At 36.6% G+C, this 15,555-nt stretch overlaps 1 protein-coding gene across 1 annotated transcript in view; it reads right to left on the bottom strand.

The window, feature by feature from the left end:
* Positions 1-15,555, bottom strand: part of Tox (thymocyte selection associated high mobility group box) — a 291,212-nt gene that overhangs the window by 12,541 nt on the left and 263,116 nt on the right. Inside the window, 1 exon segment of the mRNA XM_047559398.1 lies at positions 7,135-7,215. Within this exon segment, the coding sequence (XP_047415354.1) occupies positions 7,135-7,215 (81 nt within the window).

Here is a 15,555-nt window from a genome sequence, read left to right as displayed (position 1 = left end):
CTTGTGTTGGTCACATGAAAAATGGATTTTTACCAGCATAAATTAATAACAACCCATGAATCTGACATCTTTTAGGGGAAGAGTGTGTTCTTGCTGTGGGTGTCTAAGTACTTTTTCTTTTCTACTTGCTTTTGGTCCACAGGTTCTGAAACACATTTTCTATAAGCAAAAATGCAGAATAGGAGCAACAAAGACTTTGGGGTCTTATCTGCAGAGACTTCTTTTGTCGTGTGCGAAATGCACCAAGGATACACCTCTAAAAGCCCTAAGATATTCTTATTAGCCAAGTTGATGATTATCCAAGATAATTTCAATCCCATTTACTTCCTATAATGAAGATAATACTGCACAGTGTATAAATGCCCCCATTCTGGGATGACCTGTATTATAAAAATGAAAGATTGACAAAGTAATTGTTATTTAAAATAGCAAAGTATAAACACAAGACATAAAACTCAGTGGAAGCGACGATATAGGAGTTGCTGAACCAAATCAAATTAATAGCCCATCTAATTTGATTCTTGTTTTCAGCACTGACCAATACTTGACGCATAGGAAATTAAACAAAATTTATGCACCTAGTCAATTGTGCATTGTTATTTCTGGAAGGAAAATTCGTCCTGGTCCTTGCAGGTGATTAACTTATACCCTGAAGCATGAGATTTTATTATCTTTAAATCACTATCTGGGCTTACAGAGCTGCAAATTTTATGTTAACAGTCATAAAATGATCCATTCCATTTGCAAATTCAGATTTGGTAGTTGTCTTAACAGTTCTCCATGGCATGAATTCTATGTTTACCTCATTCTGTAAAAAGAAAAATCATTTCTTCATGTTTCCAATTCACTTTTAATGCAATCTGAGCATGAAGTTTCTTTACTATTGATCATAGCAATAGATAACTTTCTTAATTTAATTACTTATTGCTTTGTATTATAAATATATCTTCTTTTTTTTTTTTTTTAAAGAGCGTTTTCACTGACCTTTATAAATTTTGGTAGTTCATGAACTACTCCTTAAGGCAGAAACAAAATCTCAAAATCTTTGATGTGTGACCTTAAAGTAAATGAATTCTATTGCTTTTACTTAACATGCCAGAATACAGTCATCCAAATGCTGTCTCCTAGAGGGTTGGCACTCATGAGAAACTGTACTCTTATTTCAATAATGCTGCCTTTGCTTGGGATATTTGGGAACTTCCCTACTGGAATTCTCTTCAGAGCCTTTGGGACACTGTTTTACATATCCTCAGACAGCTCTTTGTCTTCTGATGGTGAATTTGATTTTTGGAAACAGCTAATAGTCAGTTGAAGCCAAAGCTGTGGCTTCCATCTAGGTGATGTTTGGGGAAAAGAATGAGGTGTGAAAACAATGTAACAAGATTGATTTTCTAGTGTGGCTCATAAACTTTTCCTGACTGCAATCCTAAAAGAGGAGGTTCAAAAAATCTTTTGAACTCTGGGAGCAATAATAAAATGAGTTTGTAACCTTCCCAGGTGACTACTTTGAATGCAACACTCATTTTGGGAATTATAAATTCTGGTCTATGTGGTAAAATGAAAGTACCTCCATTGCCTTAAAGTAATACATTGTTTTCAGCATAATAATTCAGACTCATGTCTAGGAATTTCTTCGTCTATGGAAAAACTATACTTCCTTAAACTTAAACAGCCCGACTTAATGTGACCTGCAATAGTGTCTAAGCCATGGAGCCCTGCCCTTGTAATTACATATATTCCTGACTGGACAGGGTTCAAAAGACCATTTCAATTAAGAAACCCTTAAGAGATGAATGTTTTTCTGTTTTCATTTAGGTCATTTCTTATCTTTACAAAGGGATGTAAAGATGATGCAAAACTTGTTTTTAATGTCAGCTTTAAATGTCTTTATATCAAAGTAGCTTTGCAGTCAAATTAAAAATATGACCCAGCTAAGTTTTCAATGATACACAAATATTCTCCTACTCTTTTACACAGCTACAATACTAAAAGTAAAATTAATAATAATTACTTATATTTATTAAGCACTTCCTGTGTTCAACATCCTATACCACGCAGCTCATTGAACTTTTAAAATTTTATTTTATTGTGGTAAGAACACTTAACATGAGATCTACCCTCTTAAATTTCTAGGTGTGAAAAAATTTATTGTTTACTAGGATACAAGAGATCTCGAGCTAATTCATCTTGATTAGCTGAAAATTTATGCCTTTTGATTAACAGCACCTCATTTCCACCCTCAGCCTCTTGCAACCCCCAATTCACTTCCCCCATTCCAAATTATACATTTGATTATTTTAGATACATCATATAAGTGGAATTGTGCTGCACTTGTCATTGTGCAGCTGACTTATTTCATTTAGTGCAATGTCCTCACGTGAACCATGTAGTTTATATAGATTTTCTTATTTTATCCTCCTGGAAATTCTATGACATAGATGGTACCTTCTGTGTTTAACACTTGAGCAAGTTTAGTCATGGAACATCTCTGAGCAACCAAATGAAAACATGGAGTTATGAAGGAGAAAACCTGAAATTTGAACCCAGATTCTTTTGTCCCAGTGGCTCCAGACTTTTCTGCCCTCTGAGTACTTTCCCAGTATAACAGTGGTGGCCCTTTTCTAGATCCTCTAATATGGCTCCTTTAAACCCATACAGAAACATGGAGGTTGAGGGTAGCTCGAAAACCTTCAACTCTCATTTTTAAGCTTCTGTTTTTATATTTTTCCAGAGAAAGAAATTGTTCAGTCCAACAATTCAAGATTTCATCAATGCCCCAATTAGTTTAAATGCCTCTAGTTTGAAATGGCACCTACAATCATAGAAAATGGACTTCAAGTAATCTCTGTCTTATGTCTAATGTCCATTGTGGGCTTGAGCACCCTAAGTCTCTATTTTGGGGGGTTTAATAAACCTGAATTCTCTCTTTCCTGCAATTACTTTTTCATCTTTGATCTTTTAGGATCCCTTTAATAAATTACAGAGTCTAAAACAATAAGTTATTCTGGGGTCTGCCTAATACTTTATTTGCAATACTCCACAATGTGTTGGGTAATTTCAGCATGCTAGAATAGTGGGGAGTAGCCCAATTGGGCATTTCTGTCACTGGCAACACATGAGCAGGTGAAGCAGTCACTCATCTGGGACAAGGTGGTACAAGGTATTGGCTTCAAAACATTTTGCAGGTCCAGATTCCCTGAAGGTCTCTGGATGTGGTGATGGAGGTGTGTAAGAGTAGATAGCCTGCTGGAGACCAGAGCCCAGCTTAAGCCAGGGTGGCTGTACTCTAAACTGTTCATATGTAAGAGTTGGCACAGAATTTTATCAGAGTGAGTGGTACCAGTTCTAAGGATACAATATTTGACAATTTACTCAGGGTAGATAAAAGCCTAGAAGCTGCAAACCAGGACATTGAGGAGTCTGAGTCCTCATTCTGCCATGGGTTAGCCATTTAGTCTCTGCCTAGAGAGCAAGACCCAGTCCTACTGACAGGGCAGTTGTGGTTGACAGTGAATCTACACTAAATGCCCAGTATAATATATGGCCCAGCGGGGCTCCCCAATAGCAGGACGACATTTGTATTTATGCTCTTATTGGAAAAAAACACAATTCAATAATCTGCTGACAATCATGTGTCACTTTGAAGTACAAAGATGAGAAAATTCATTTACTATTTTTTTTTAAATTTTGGGTAGATTTCAAATTTATTCAAGTCTGGGGTCATGTTAATGAATATGCTGGATTAGATGGCATATCATACATGTAAACTAAAGAATTGATGACTGAAAGGGGAGGAGCATTGTTAATCCTATGATGGCTTCACTGGAAAGATTCATGGTCAGTGGCTGTTTCTATTTTCGATTATGTTCTGGAAGAAGCTGCTAATTTTAGAGTACAGTTTTGAACTTCCAAGTATCAAGAAACATTCCACCAGGATCTCTCCTACCTATCTATGTCTCTCAGCACCTAGCCATCTACCTGACATGGAACAGGTGGTGCACACTCTGTGCTGGATGCAAAACCTGTCCTAGAGTAGAAGCAGTGAGAGGCAGCAGACTATGACATGGTTGCAAATGACCTATTAGCCTAGGAATGAGAAGCCTTATTTGGCAAAATGAATGCACTGAACAGAAAATGAATCCCATACTATGCAGTTATGGAGGAGTAAACCAAAGTTGCTGGTAAGACCCTTGGAAAGGGGACACAGCATTCTAGTTAAAACAATTTTTCATGGGCAAGAATGATCTGGAAGAGAGAATGACTTTGGGGAAATGGGGGTTTGGTGGATGCAGTAGGGTCCATCAGAAAGACCAAGAGTAGGACTGAGATCAACCAAATGAAAAAAGAAGAAAAGAAAGAAGGACCAAGAGGGGTGTCAGTCAATGCCAACCCCATCATTGTGTCACTGTTTTCCTGAGTGATACCCTTCCTCTTTAGTGAAATGTTGGGATCAAACCAAATTCAAGGGATAAGGCATGAGTATTAAGGGAACTCTTGCACATAAAGTGATCCTTTAAAAATGTCCCTCTGTTCATACCATCCCCTACTGAAATCCATTCAGGGGCTTCCTTTTGAACTGAGAATAAACCCTGGTTCCTTTCTCTATCCTGAAAGACCTTTGTGATTGGGCTCCTGACCACCTTACCAGCTTCATCTCTATCCATGCTGCTGGATAACTAGACTTTGGACACACAGACCTCCTCTTAACTCATAGAGATGTTTTGCCCCCCCCCCCCAAGTCTTTGCACTTTCTGAAGAGTTACCTGTTCTCCTTTTCTTTTTGTCTCTGTTTCTGCAAACTTCTGTCCTCCTTGGACCCCCAGTTTCAATGTTACCCTTCCAAGCAGCTATTGCAAACCCAGTCCAGCTGATCCTCTGATTTATGACCTTAGGTTCTAAAATACCTTGATCATTTATTAGTTTACATTTTCACTGTCGGTCTCCTAATAAAAGAGAAAGTTCTTAATGTCTAGGGAATGAATTGCCTGCTTGCCATTGCACCCTCTGAGCCTGGCAAAGACCACATGCCCAGAAAAAATTTACCAAATAAATAATAAATGGGTGGACATAAATAAAGAAATGAAAAGAGAACTTGGCTGGCACATGTGATTCCTTAGAATTGTAACTATTATATTATGGAGAACTTTCTCTTTGCTACTTTAGGTCTTTTGGAATAGGGAAATAATTTAAAACATAGTAAAAAAAACTCCCTATGATATAGAGAAATATGTGTTTACATATGAATGGTTATTATTTGCCTACTCATAATTAAAATGGAAAAGAAATGAACTTTTATATAGGTACCTATGCTATGAGAGGGTAGCCTGGTCATTTTCTGTAGGTGTGTAGAGGGTTATATAACAAATACCTGCTCACGTACAGCATCAAGAGAATCATTTTTTCCAACCTGGAGAAAGTGATTTAACTTTCCTTCAATTTGTATATCATAATAGATAGTTGTACACAAATAGAGATTCAACAGCTCTAGCAAAATTCCTACTGCCAAAGAGAAGAAAAATGTCAGAGTAAGCTGTAAAAAAAGTGCTTGGTTTTTTAAATGTAGAAACGGCAATTCACAGCGTTTATATAAATTGCCATATACTGGGGGTTGCAGCTCTGAGACTGAATAGTGAGAAAAGTTGCAGCTAAGAGCAAATCTGAGGACACTTCTTTTGGAAGTAAAGGCTTAGTCAGTACTATAGTATTCTGGCAATCTGCATGTCATTAACCAGAGAGCTTTGTATCAGGACTGGAACTTCCTGTATTGATTCTCTCATGTGTTAAAATGCTCTGTAACTCTATTAAAAATGTTCAAAAAGAAACCTATCTTGGATGAGATAGGGAGAGTTCATTTTTTCAAAGTCTCCTTTATATTTTTGGCATATTGATCTATAGCAATATCAATATGAGTAATGACTGGAAGGATCCAATATTTGGATATTTACTTTTTGTTATAATTTTACATGCATTCTGTGAAATATATATATATATATATATATATATATATATATACACATGTATACATATATATACACCAAATTTTGTTATGATTTTATGTACATTCTGTGAATTACATATATGTACACACACACACACCAAGATGTGAAATGGTATCAGTAGAAAATATAAATGACTTCAAAAGGAGTTAGATGAATTAGCAAGGGTGAGCTCCAGACTGAGATCATGCAAGAGAATTAGAAGGTTAAATCATGAATACTAGGTTTTCTCACAATATCATATTTTAGAAGTGAAATAGGCAGTTGGATTAGACAAACACTACTGAAATTCCTTATTAGTAATTTGCATCTTTTTTTTCTTTTTTTGCATCAATCAATTTAGTACATATTTTCCTCAAAAAGAAGTTATTTTACATAATTATTTTAGAGTTGTTAGCATGCGAATGAATATTTGTGTATGAAAAAAAGAAAGTATTTCATGCGTGAATGAGATGAAGTCCAGAGCCCCAGGGCCACAATGAACAAAGTAACAGCCAAATCTGGACTTGAGCTGACATAGTGCCAAGTCCTTCTAGACTCAACCCATCAGTCTCTCTGCAGTCACCTCCTTGAGGATTCTGTGAAGGAAAATGCACTTTTAATATGTCACCGAACTGAGTCAATTCTCGAGTATTTCTAACAGCAGGATTTGGTGTTTAAGATATTCTGAAGCACAAAACATTTTTAAGTGGTGTTTTTATTTTCAAACAAAATGATGTGATTTATTTCTTTCCCTCCTGGCCAGTTTATTTCTTTAATGATGATGTAATGAGGCTGGAACTTAAAATATTTGGCATCTCCTCAGTAAAGGCCAATGGGAAGGAGGGGAGGCGATTTAAGAGTTGGCTATGGAGAAATGGAAAGTTGGCACAGGATTAAGAATGTGCTGTGACTACCCTACCAAACCAAAAATTCATAGGTGGACAGCATTTTATGAAAGGCCAAGAGGATGCTGCTCTGGTCTTTTAGTGATGAACAAATATTTCCATAACATATAGCTTTGTTTAGGATGTATTTTTTTCCCCCACAAAGAATACTGTGCCGAATGCTAGAGTGATCTTTTATGTTTTTAAATGACTATCAAAGTCTGCACGGAGATGGCCACAATCCGTCACAATGCCACACAATTGCATGTTACCTTGGATACAAGGCTGGCTCTGTATGCCGCAAGTTGCTTCAGGTACTCCTTCTTTGCAGCCTCGGTTTTCTTTTTATAGACCTGTGACAACAACAAAGAGTCTTAAATTAGAAAGTGCATCTGCTTTTGTTTTCAGAGATATACAATACAGAATGGTAATTGCACACACATACATATAATTATATAATATAAAATATATCTCCCTGAAGATTGTGTTTTCCTAAGGAAACAAATTTGAAAGAAGACCGGCAATAGACTAGATAAGATTAATAAATGTTCAATTTTTACGTTTTACATAATGCATATGAAAGGACTTTATCTGGGTTACTTTGAGAGCAGCAGAAGTAGTTGGCTTAGATAGATAATATTGATGAAGGTTCCCAGGGAAACCACACATGAATAAATAAGGTATTCATGTTTATATGATGGGAAGACAGTTCCACAATATTGTTAAATCTGAATATATATGTTCCATGCTAAATATGAAAACAAAGACAGAAATTAAAAATGACATATCATGTTCCATAAGCCAATCAAAGGACATGTAATAGAATTTGTAGGTTCATCACTAGTTAAAGATTTTCTGCATTGAGGTTCTATGTTCAAAGACCCTAGGGGTCAGGGATCACAGCCAAGAACACATGTGGGAGTGGAACAGGGACCCCCAGCAGCTGAGGACCACATGCATGTCAGACTTGCGTAGGTCATGTCCTTTTCAACAAAACCCATGGATGACAAGGATCTGTGAACACCTCATTCTGAAAAGGCAAAGATGGTCTAAAATGAATTTCTGTTTACAGAAGTTTTCAGTTTTGAGAGGAAATCATCTTGAAAAATAAAAGCAAAATCATCCGAAATGAAGCCAAGGAATGGAAAAATGACTTGCTTGCATGCTAAAGGTCACATTGCAAAGTTAAACAGAGAGGGCTTGTTATATTGGAAAGTGAAAGATGAGCACAGTGAACACACATGGTCATCTGCTGCCATTAAACTGATTCTTCTGAGGTTTTAGACTATATGTTTGGTAATCTTTTGAAATCAGCCCAAAAGAAAAAAAATATTCTTCAACATTGGCTGTGGAAATGGAAATGTGTTTTCCTTGATATGACTATTTTAAATTTCCCACATCTTGAATTTTATAGCAGGGCACAAGGCTTGGCTAATATTTTGTACTGCTGAGCTCAAAACCAGACATTGCTTAGTATTGAAAAGTGGCTTTAGAATTCCTCAGAGTATTTAAATATAAATTATGTCTAGAGACCAAATATCTGCCAGCTGGCAGAAGAGGTTAATTTCTGGTTTCTAATGATGACTGTGGGTTGCAGAGCCCAGTACCCAACTGCGAAATTTGAATGTGAGAAATATTACTTACTCATGAATATTTTAATTAAAGCAGATCATTTTACTTAAGGTAAACAAATGAATAACCTTGTCAACAGAATTATAATAGGAGCTCATTAAATGAATGTGTTAATTATTCTCTCATAGGTAGGCCTTTAGTCTTGACTTTTACATCTGGCATTTTGGTATAAAAGCCAATTTTTTTTTTTTGGGGGGGGTGCTGGGGATCGAACCCAGGGCCTTATGCTTACCAGGTAAGCACTCTACCGATGGAGCTATCTCCCCAGCCCCATAAAAGCCAATTTTAAAAAGCCTAAAGAAAAATAAATTAAAAAAAAAAGCCTAAAGAATTAGTGCGATATTAATCATATGATTATTGTGCATCATTACTAAATAGGAAACAAAAGAAACTTTAAAAATCCTATTTAAGAAATTTAAAAAATTCTATTTAAGAGTTTTGATATTTTTTAGAGTGAAAAGGCAATAAAACTTTTGAATAAAGTATGGAAGTATTTCGAAATTACAAGAGTATTCTAAATTATTGAACTGATTATTGGATCTCAAATTATTGGAATTCAAATCCTTTTTGAAAATTTACACAGGAAAACAAATGAATGCTAGGGTTGAGCGAATGGTTTGAACAATACTCCATATCTCTTATTTTATTTTTTATAAACAAAAAAGTAGAAATCTTGAGATATAGACTTCTGTTTATAATTTTCCTTAAACCTCTTTCCAAGACACAATTTATAATTAATGACCTCAAACTGACAAAGTTTACATTTACTTTTAAAACCTTAAAACTGTCTGAGAGGGTTTTCCTCCCACACAGATAGAAATCCTATTGGGGGCTTAGAAGCAAATATTTAGTAAATATATCTTTTATGGCAATACACATTTGTGTACCTTACACAGTTGTATCATGTTTTTATTAATATGCTACTCCAGGTGACCCCATCAGCTAACAGGGGTTCGTTTAGCTTCCAAAGGTAAACAGAACACACTTTGGTTGACAGCAGCACCCAAAGTGTCATTTCTAAGTAGCAGCAGATAAGACAGTATTGCCAGATGGCCTGATTCTAGCATCCCTCATCTTTCTTTCATTGAGTTTCTATTGAAACAACAACAGTGTTACTACAATACTATCCCTTCATGGGGTTCCTGGCAGCTAACATTTCACAAAGTGTTAACTTTCCTGAAATTTGTTGATTAACAACCAGGGGAGAAAGGTGGTAACTCCATGCATCTCAGGCTGAACGTGTGCCCTGGTTTCGCTCCAGGATCGATGTTGTTATGGGATACCTGACTAGCATTCAGAGTTCTCTGTTTTCTATAAATGGCTCCCTATTGGCTATTGATGATTGGCTATGTTGGGATCATCGTGTAAGTGCCTAAATGCCACTTTAGAAAAGAGTAAACTCATTACATCACATTACATTGGATTAATGGATCCACTCTTTCCTGAATAGCTGCAGATGTTCAGAGGGAGAATTCAAAGGGGGGTAATTTCAGGAGGTATATTTCTGTAATTGTGTTTAAAGGGGAGTAGCTCAGATCAGAATTAAAATCTGAGGTGATCTCCTTGACAATAATCAGAACCTCCACCTTTGAGAGATACCTAATGACTCCAATATACTACTCACTGTGTATTTCTCCTGATGTTACCTTTTAAAATCAGACAAGGATGTTGTTTGGATTTTATATTTAATGGAATTGTCCGAAGACCTCAAATATGAGAGAACGATATGTAAGCATTACTGACACACAAGGACAGTGGAGGAAATTCTTATTTTAGAATAGATATTTAAAAATTTGCAGTAAAGTGTTTCTCAAAGATGTTTAAAAGCCTGCAGTTATGGATGGAGAAAGTCCTCTATTTGCAGACACCAATGAGCTTTCAGGACTGCGTTTGGCAATGAATGAACACCACCACGATCAAGTGCACAAGCCTAACCTATGAGGATGGGTCTGATTTATGTCAGAGTTAAGTTGCAGAAAGAAACAGTCTCTCTCTCTCTCAGGGAAAGACAAATATTTTAAAGGTATGTGATTCCTACAGTAAATATTAGTACTCAGTTTAGCTACAAAATGGCTTCCAAATGGTCCACAGCTGTTTGAAATAAAGTGCAAAGTTAGCCAGATGAGGATTTAAAAATCATAATACATCATTTATCATTTTCTCCCAGCTCATCCAAACACTTTTGAATTCATCCTGCCCTAACTTAGTTATACGCTGTGGTTTGTTATTCCAAGAAAGCGACCATATCCTATCTAAGGACTGCATCTGAGTGGTTAAACTAAAACATATATAATGGCTAAACTAAAACATACATAGATAGACATCAAATAGCAACTCTGGAGAATTGAAATCCTGTTCATGTGACCCAGTGCTTCACGGAGTCGTTTTTTAAATGCACTAAATACCAGCATGTACATGTTTTTAGAGACTGACGATCTCTAATTAAAATCAGCAGTTCCATGTCAATGAATACAACAAACTAAAACAGAAAAAAATTCTTACACAGTTTGTACTTTCACTCTTTTGCTTTCTTCTCCTTCCCCAAACAACCTATCCAACTCATACAAAAAAGTAACATCTTATAAATACCGCTGAATTCTTTTTTCCTTCTTTTCTGCTCTGGCCCTTAATATCTACTAGTGGTTTATTTCAACAGTTGTTACAGTCATAATCGAAAAGTGTAAAAGTATTCCAATTCTGGATTCTATTCAAATACTGTAGAAAAACCTAATTTTTTTCAGTTTGGTTAAATTCCAATGTGTTTTTCCCTACGATTTCCTATTTGAAGGAAATGATGAGAAAAGCAGTTAAGTATAAAGAATAATTTAATCACAATTCCCTGCTATGCTGTGGAAATTTAGAGTATGTACCTTTGGTTAAGGCTGTTATTGTGCAGGTCAGTAGGAGCAAGTGCATCTATTTTTAACTATTTTTATATAGTGCTTAGTCCTTCAGTGTGGTTAAATTTCCATCTTATGTTATTTGCTTGGCATTTTCTTAAGGGCTTAAAATCAAGAATTTTACAAAGTTGCATTCAGAGCATTGGAAACATTACATGATGGGTTAAAAAATTTGCTGTTGAACACTTTTGATCCATCTAAAGAGTCTCAATAATATTGGTGTAATCTGTTTCTGGAATGGTAGGAAACAGAAGCAAGCTCCTGGCTTTAAAAAATGACTACAAGACATATCTGTTGATTTATTAAGTGAGGATGGCTAGGTAGGTATGATGTTTAATTACTTTTAGCCCGTGGATTGAGTGTCTACTATGTTCCGACTATGTTGCAAGATACTGAAGCTATGGAATAAAAAATGGTGTTTAAAAATTGCCTTGACTGGGTGCATTTTCTTTTTGTGGGTGTTCATTTATCAGGCACTGTGTGTGTGTGTGTGTGTGTGTGTGTGTGTGTGTATACATATGTATATATGATCTTTAGTTTTTCCAATAAGAATTTTGCATTGGTTGGGCTCAGTGGTGCATGCCTGTAATCCCAGCAGCTCCAGAGGCTGAGGCAGGAGGATCACAAATTTCAGGCCAGCCTCAGCAACTTAGTGAGACCCTCATTAACTCAGTAAGCCCTTGTTTCAAAATAAAAATAAATGAATAAATAAATAAATAAAAAGAAGTGGGGATATAACTCAGTGGTAAAGCACTCCTGAGTTCAATTCCCAGTTCCCCATCGCCCCCACGAAAGAATATTGCATTGGTATTATCATCCCCATTTTACGGATAATTCAGACTAGAATGAACAATCAGTTTGCCCAATGTCTTAAAGCCTGTATACAGCAGGCGACACCATGGTGTGAATCTAATCTGGCAAAAAATATCCATCTTTGCTCAATGGCTCCTCCTAGTGGCAAGAACTCCCTTTGACACCTCTGTCAGGCACACAATTACAGGGGTCTGGTCTCTTGTTGACTACTGAAGTCCCAGCATGCAGGGAAGTAATGGTACATAGTAGGTGCTCATGAAATATAATCACATATCACTAAATGACAGGGATATGGTCTAAGAAATGCACCATTGGGTGATATTTTTAGTGTGGGAACATCACAGGATGCACTTAAAGAACAATGTCTCTAGACAATATAACTTTATGGGACCATTGGTGTCTACGTGGGGTTATGCGGTGCATGACTATTTATTGAGTGTATAATCCATGGAATAGGAGTTCTCCTTTTATGAATCAGCACTAGTATGAGTGCTAAGGACAAATTACTAAATTGCATCTTCTAAAAGAAAACATATATCCATGGAAATAAGAGATTTGATAGATATACAGCCCACCCCAAACATCGTTACAAATAATACATAAATCACATCAGACTTGAATGAGTATCATGTTGGAGTTATCTCCCTTCATTTGAAATTCATGGAAACTTTCAAGTGAAATATATGTTCCCATAGTGTATATTTATATATGAGTACTATGTATATTTATATCCATGCTGGTACACAATAGCCACACTGATGTACCAATACCTTTTTGCATAGGTGAGTACCTGGGTTTCAGAAATAAAATATGCTCACCATTTCATGTCATAATTTAATTGTTCACTTTCAAATTTGTATGAATATAAACATCACTTACACGCTATAATTTTTCAATGAACAATTCTTTTACCTATCCTTTACTCCTTGTCTTAAAAGAATCGGGACACTAAATGTGTGTGAATAGTATAATGCAATAGGATTTTCCTTAACCTTAAGTATTGTTGACATAAAATCCAAATTTTATCATAAGATAAGGGGGAAAAAACCCCTGGCAGTATTTATGTAGTGGGTGTTTGAGCACCAGTGAGGAGTAAATGATTTGATTCTGTGGGCTCAGAGGATTTGTCAGCTGCCTCCTAAGTATAATTCTGGCTCTTCATATCCCTGCTGCTTCTAATTTAGCAGGACAGGCTCATAATTGAAGCAAATTAACTATTTACACTTGCCACTTCTACCAGGGAAGAGGACGCAGCAGCAGGGAAGAATGAGTAGGAAATTACATTCTTCCCACTTGTGTCAGATCTGCCCTTATATAAACACATTAACAGTAATTTCATGAGGCGTCAAACATAGGAATAAATACTGAGAGATAAAATAATGAGGTGCTGCTATTGAGCTGAACTGCTGTGGCTAATATCTTTGGATATGAATTATGCATCCTGAAAGAAGGCATATGTTACAGCACTCAGAAGGTTCCCCTGCAAGTGATATCTGCTCATTAGGCTCTGCAACTCCAGGTAGATCCACTCTCTTTTTCCAGGATGGGACCAGCATTTACAGAAATACCTTCTCTGGGCACCGGTGGGTCCTGGTCTCCCCCAAAGCACCAGACTCTGAATAGGCTTTCCACTCCATTTTTAGCATAACAGCATGTTTATTTAGCTCTTTGGCTGCAGCTTTAAAGCCATTTAATGTAATGTAAACAAGAACATTTTGTTTGTAATTTGCTAAATGTCTCACAGCCCAACTGTGTCTCCAATTAGGAACTTAAGGTTCATTTAGTAATTTACATCTGGTTCTGATTTAAGATGACTTTCCATGGCTAGAAAGGAGTCAGGAACCCTTGATCCCTCTTTGGACCAAATTGTTCTGCTTCAAAGACAAATTGGCTTTTTAATTTTGTCGGGTTTGATTTGTTCTATATTGTCACTGTGTAACCCAGGTCCTATTGTACTTATGACCAGAATCTGGGAACTTAGAAACCATGGAAGTAAATAGGAAAATTAGCTGGAACCTCATAAAAAATATGCTGAGGGTTGCTGAAACTCAAGGAGCTTAAATACAAAGGGCGTGATATTGTTAACTTATTCTTTTTCTTTCTCTGTAGGTTCCAGTCAGTGAAAGATAAGTAGCAAAGACCAACATCACAGCAATACTTGTGTTTTATTCCCCTTTCTCCATCTGGTGCCTTTTAAACAACTTGGTATGCTTCTGAAATGGGCTCTTCATTGTCTTAGGAATCATTAGCATTTAAAACCCCCGGTTGGAATCCCAAACACAATTCTCTTTCCATTCCAGATTCAGCACCATCTTCCAAAGTATTAAAATGGAGAGATCTCTGATATGTAGAGTTTGTTCAGTGGCTTTGGTAGGAATGATTCATGAGGGAGGTTTTGTGTTCCTGGAGGATTTTTATCGCTTCTTTCAGCTTCCTTTTGATTTCTCTTCTTTTGAAAGATTCTTTGCAGAAACCAAAGTACATATAGTTTCTCACCCGCCATGGATTCTGAAAAATAAAGATCTGCAGCGGCTTATTCCTGCCTATCCTCCACAACAAGGAAGCGGGTGATGTAAACACAGGGCGGCTCTATTAGTCACGTTCCTGCTGGCTATCAAGAAAACACTCAATTGTAATCCCACTAATAACTGTTTTCCTTAAATATTGTAATTTTCTGAGCCCCCCAAAAGTCATCAATACTTTTGTCCACTTTGCCCAGTTTGTGTTTATATTTGTAGCTATTTGTAATTGAGGGCTATTATGACAACAGGATTTTCAAACAATTGTGGCACATGAAAACTTAGCCTTCTACCGGAACCAGCTGCCTACACAATGATGAAAACACCATGTGGGTTTGTTCTGTAACATGCATATTTGTCCAAAATTATGAGGTTTAATAGTAAGCCTCTAATCTGCTCTAAGAATATTCCTTTAAAAATACATAGCAGAAAAAAAAATACATAGCAGTATGCATGCTCCCCAATTTGAATATTAAATGAGAATAAAGCACAATTAATTTAAGTTTGAAACAGATATTATAGTATGTTGGCACAATGAGTCAACATAATGGGAGAGAACAGGTGGTAATAGAGCATAATAACACTTTGGGATGTTTTTCTGAAATTTTCTGGATGCCCAAACGTGCATTCGAGGCAGGCTTGTTTGCTTTGCTGGCAACTCTTGCAAACTGTTGGGGACGGCAGCAGCAGAGGTGGCCTGTCTGATGCAACATGCTCCCTTTTGTAAGCAGCATCAGATTTCATGCATTTGACCCTCCTTTGCTTGTCCCTGGGATGGGCCTGCATCCTGTGTGTCATAAACCAAACCTTTTAGAGCATAATCTGCAGT

Source organism: Sciurus carolinensis, chromosome 1 (genome assembly GCF_902686445.1).
Source record: "Sciurus carolinensis chromosome 1, mSciCar1.2, whole genome shotgun sequence".
Taxonomy (NCBI): Eukaryota; Metazoa; Chordata; class Mammalia; order Rodentia; family Sciuridae; genus Sciurus; species Sciurus carolinensis.
The sequence above is the reverse complement of the archived record's forward strand: the minus strand, read 5'-3'. Positions and strand labels throughout refer to the sequence as shown.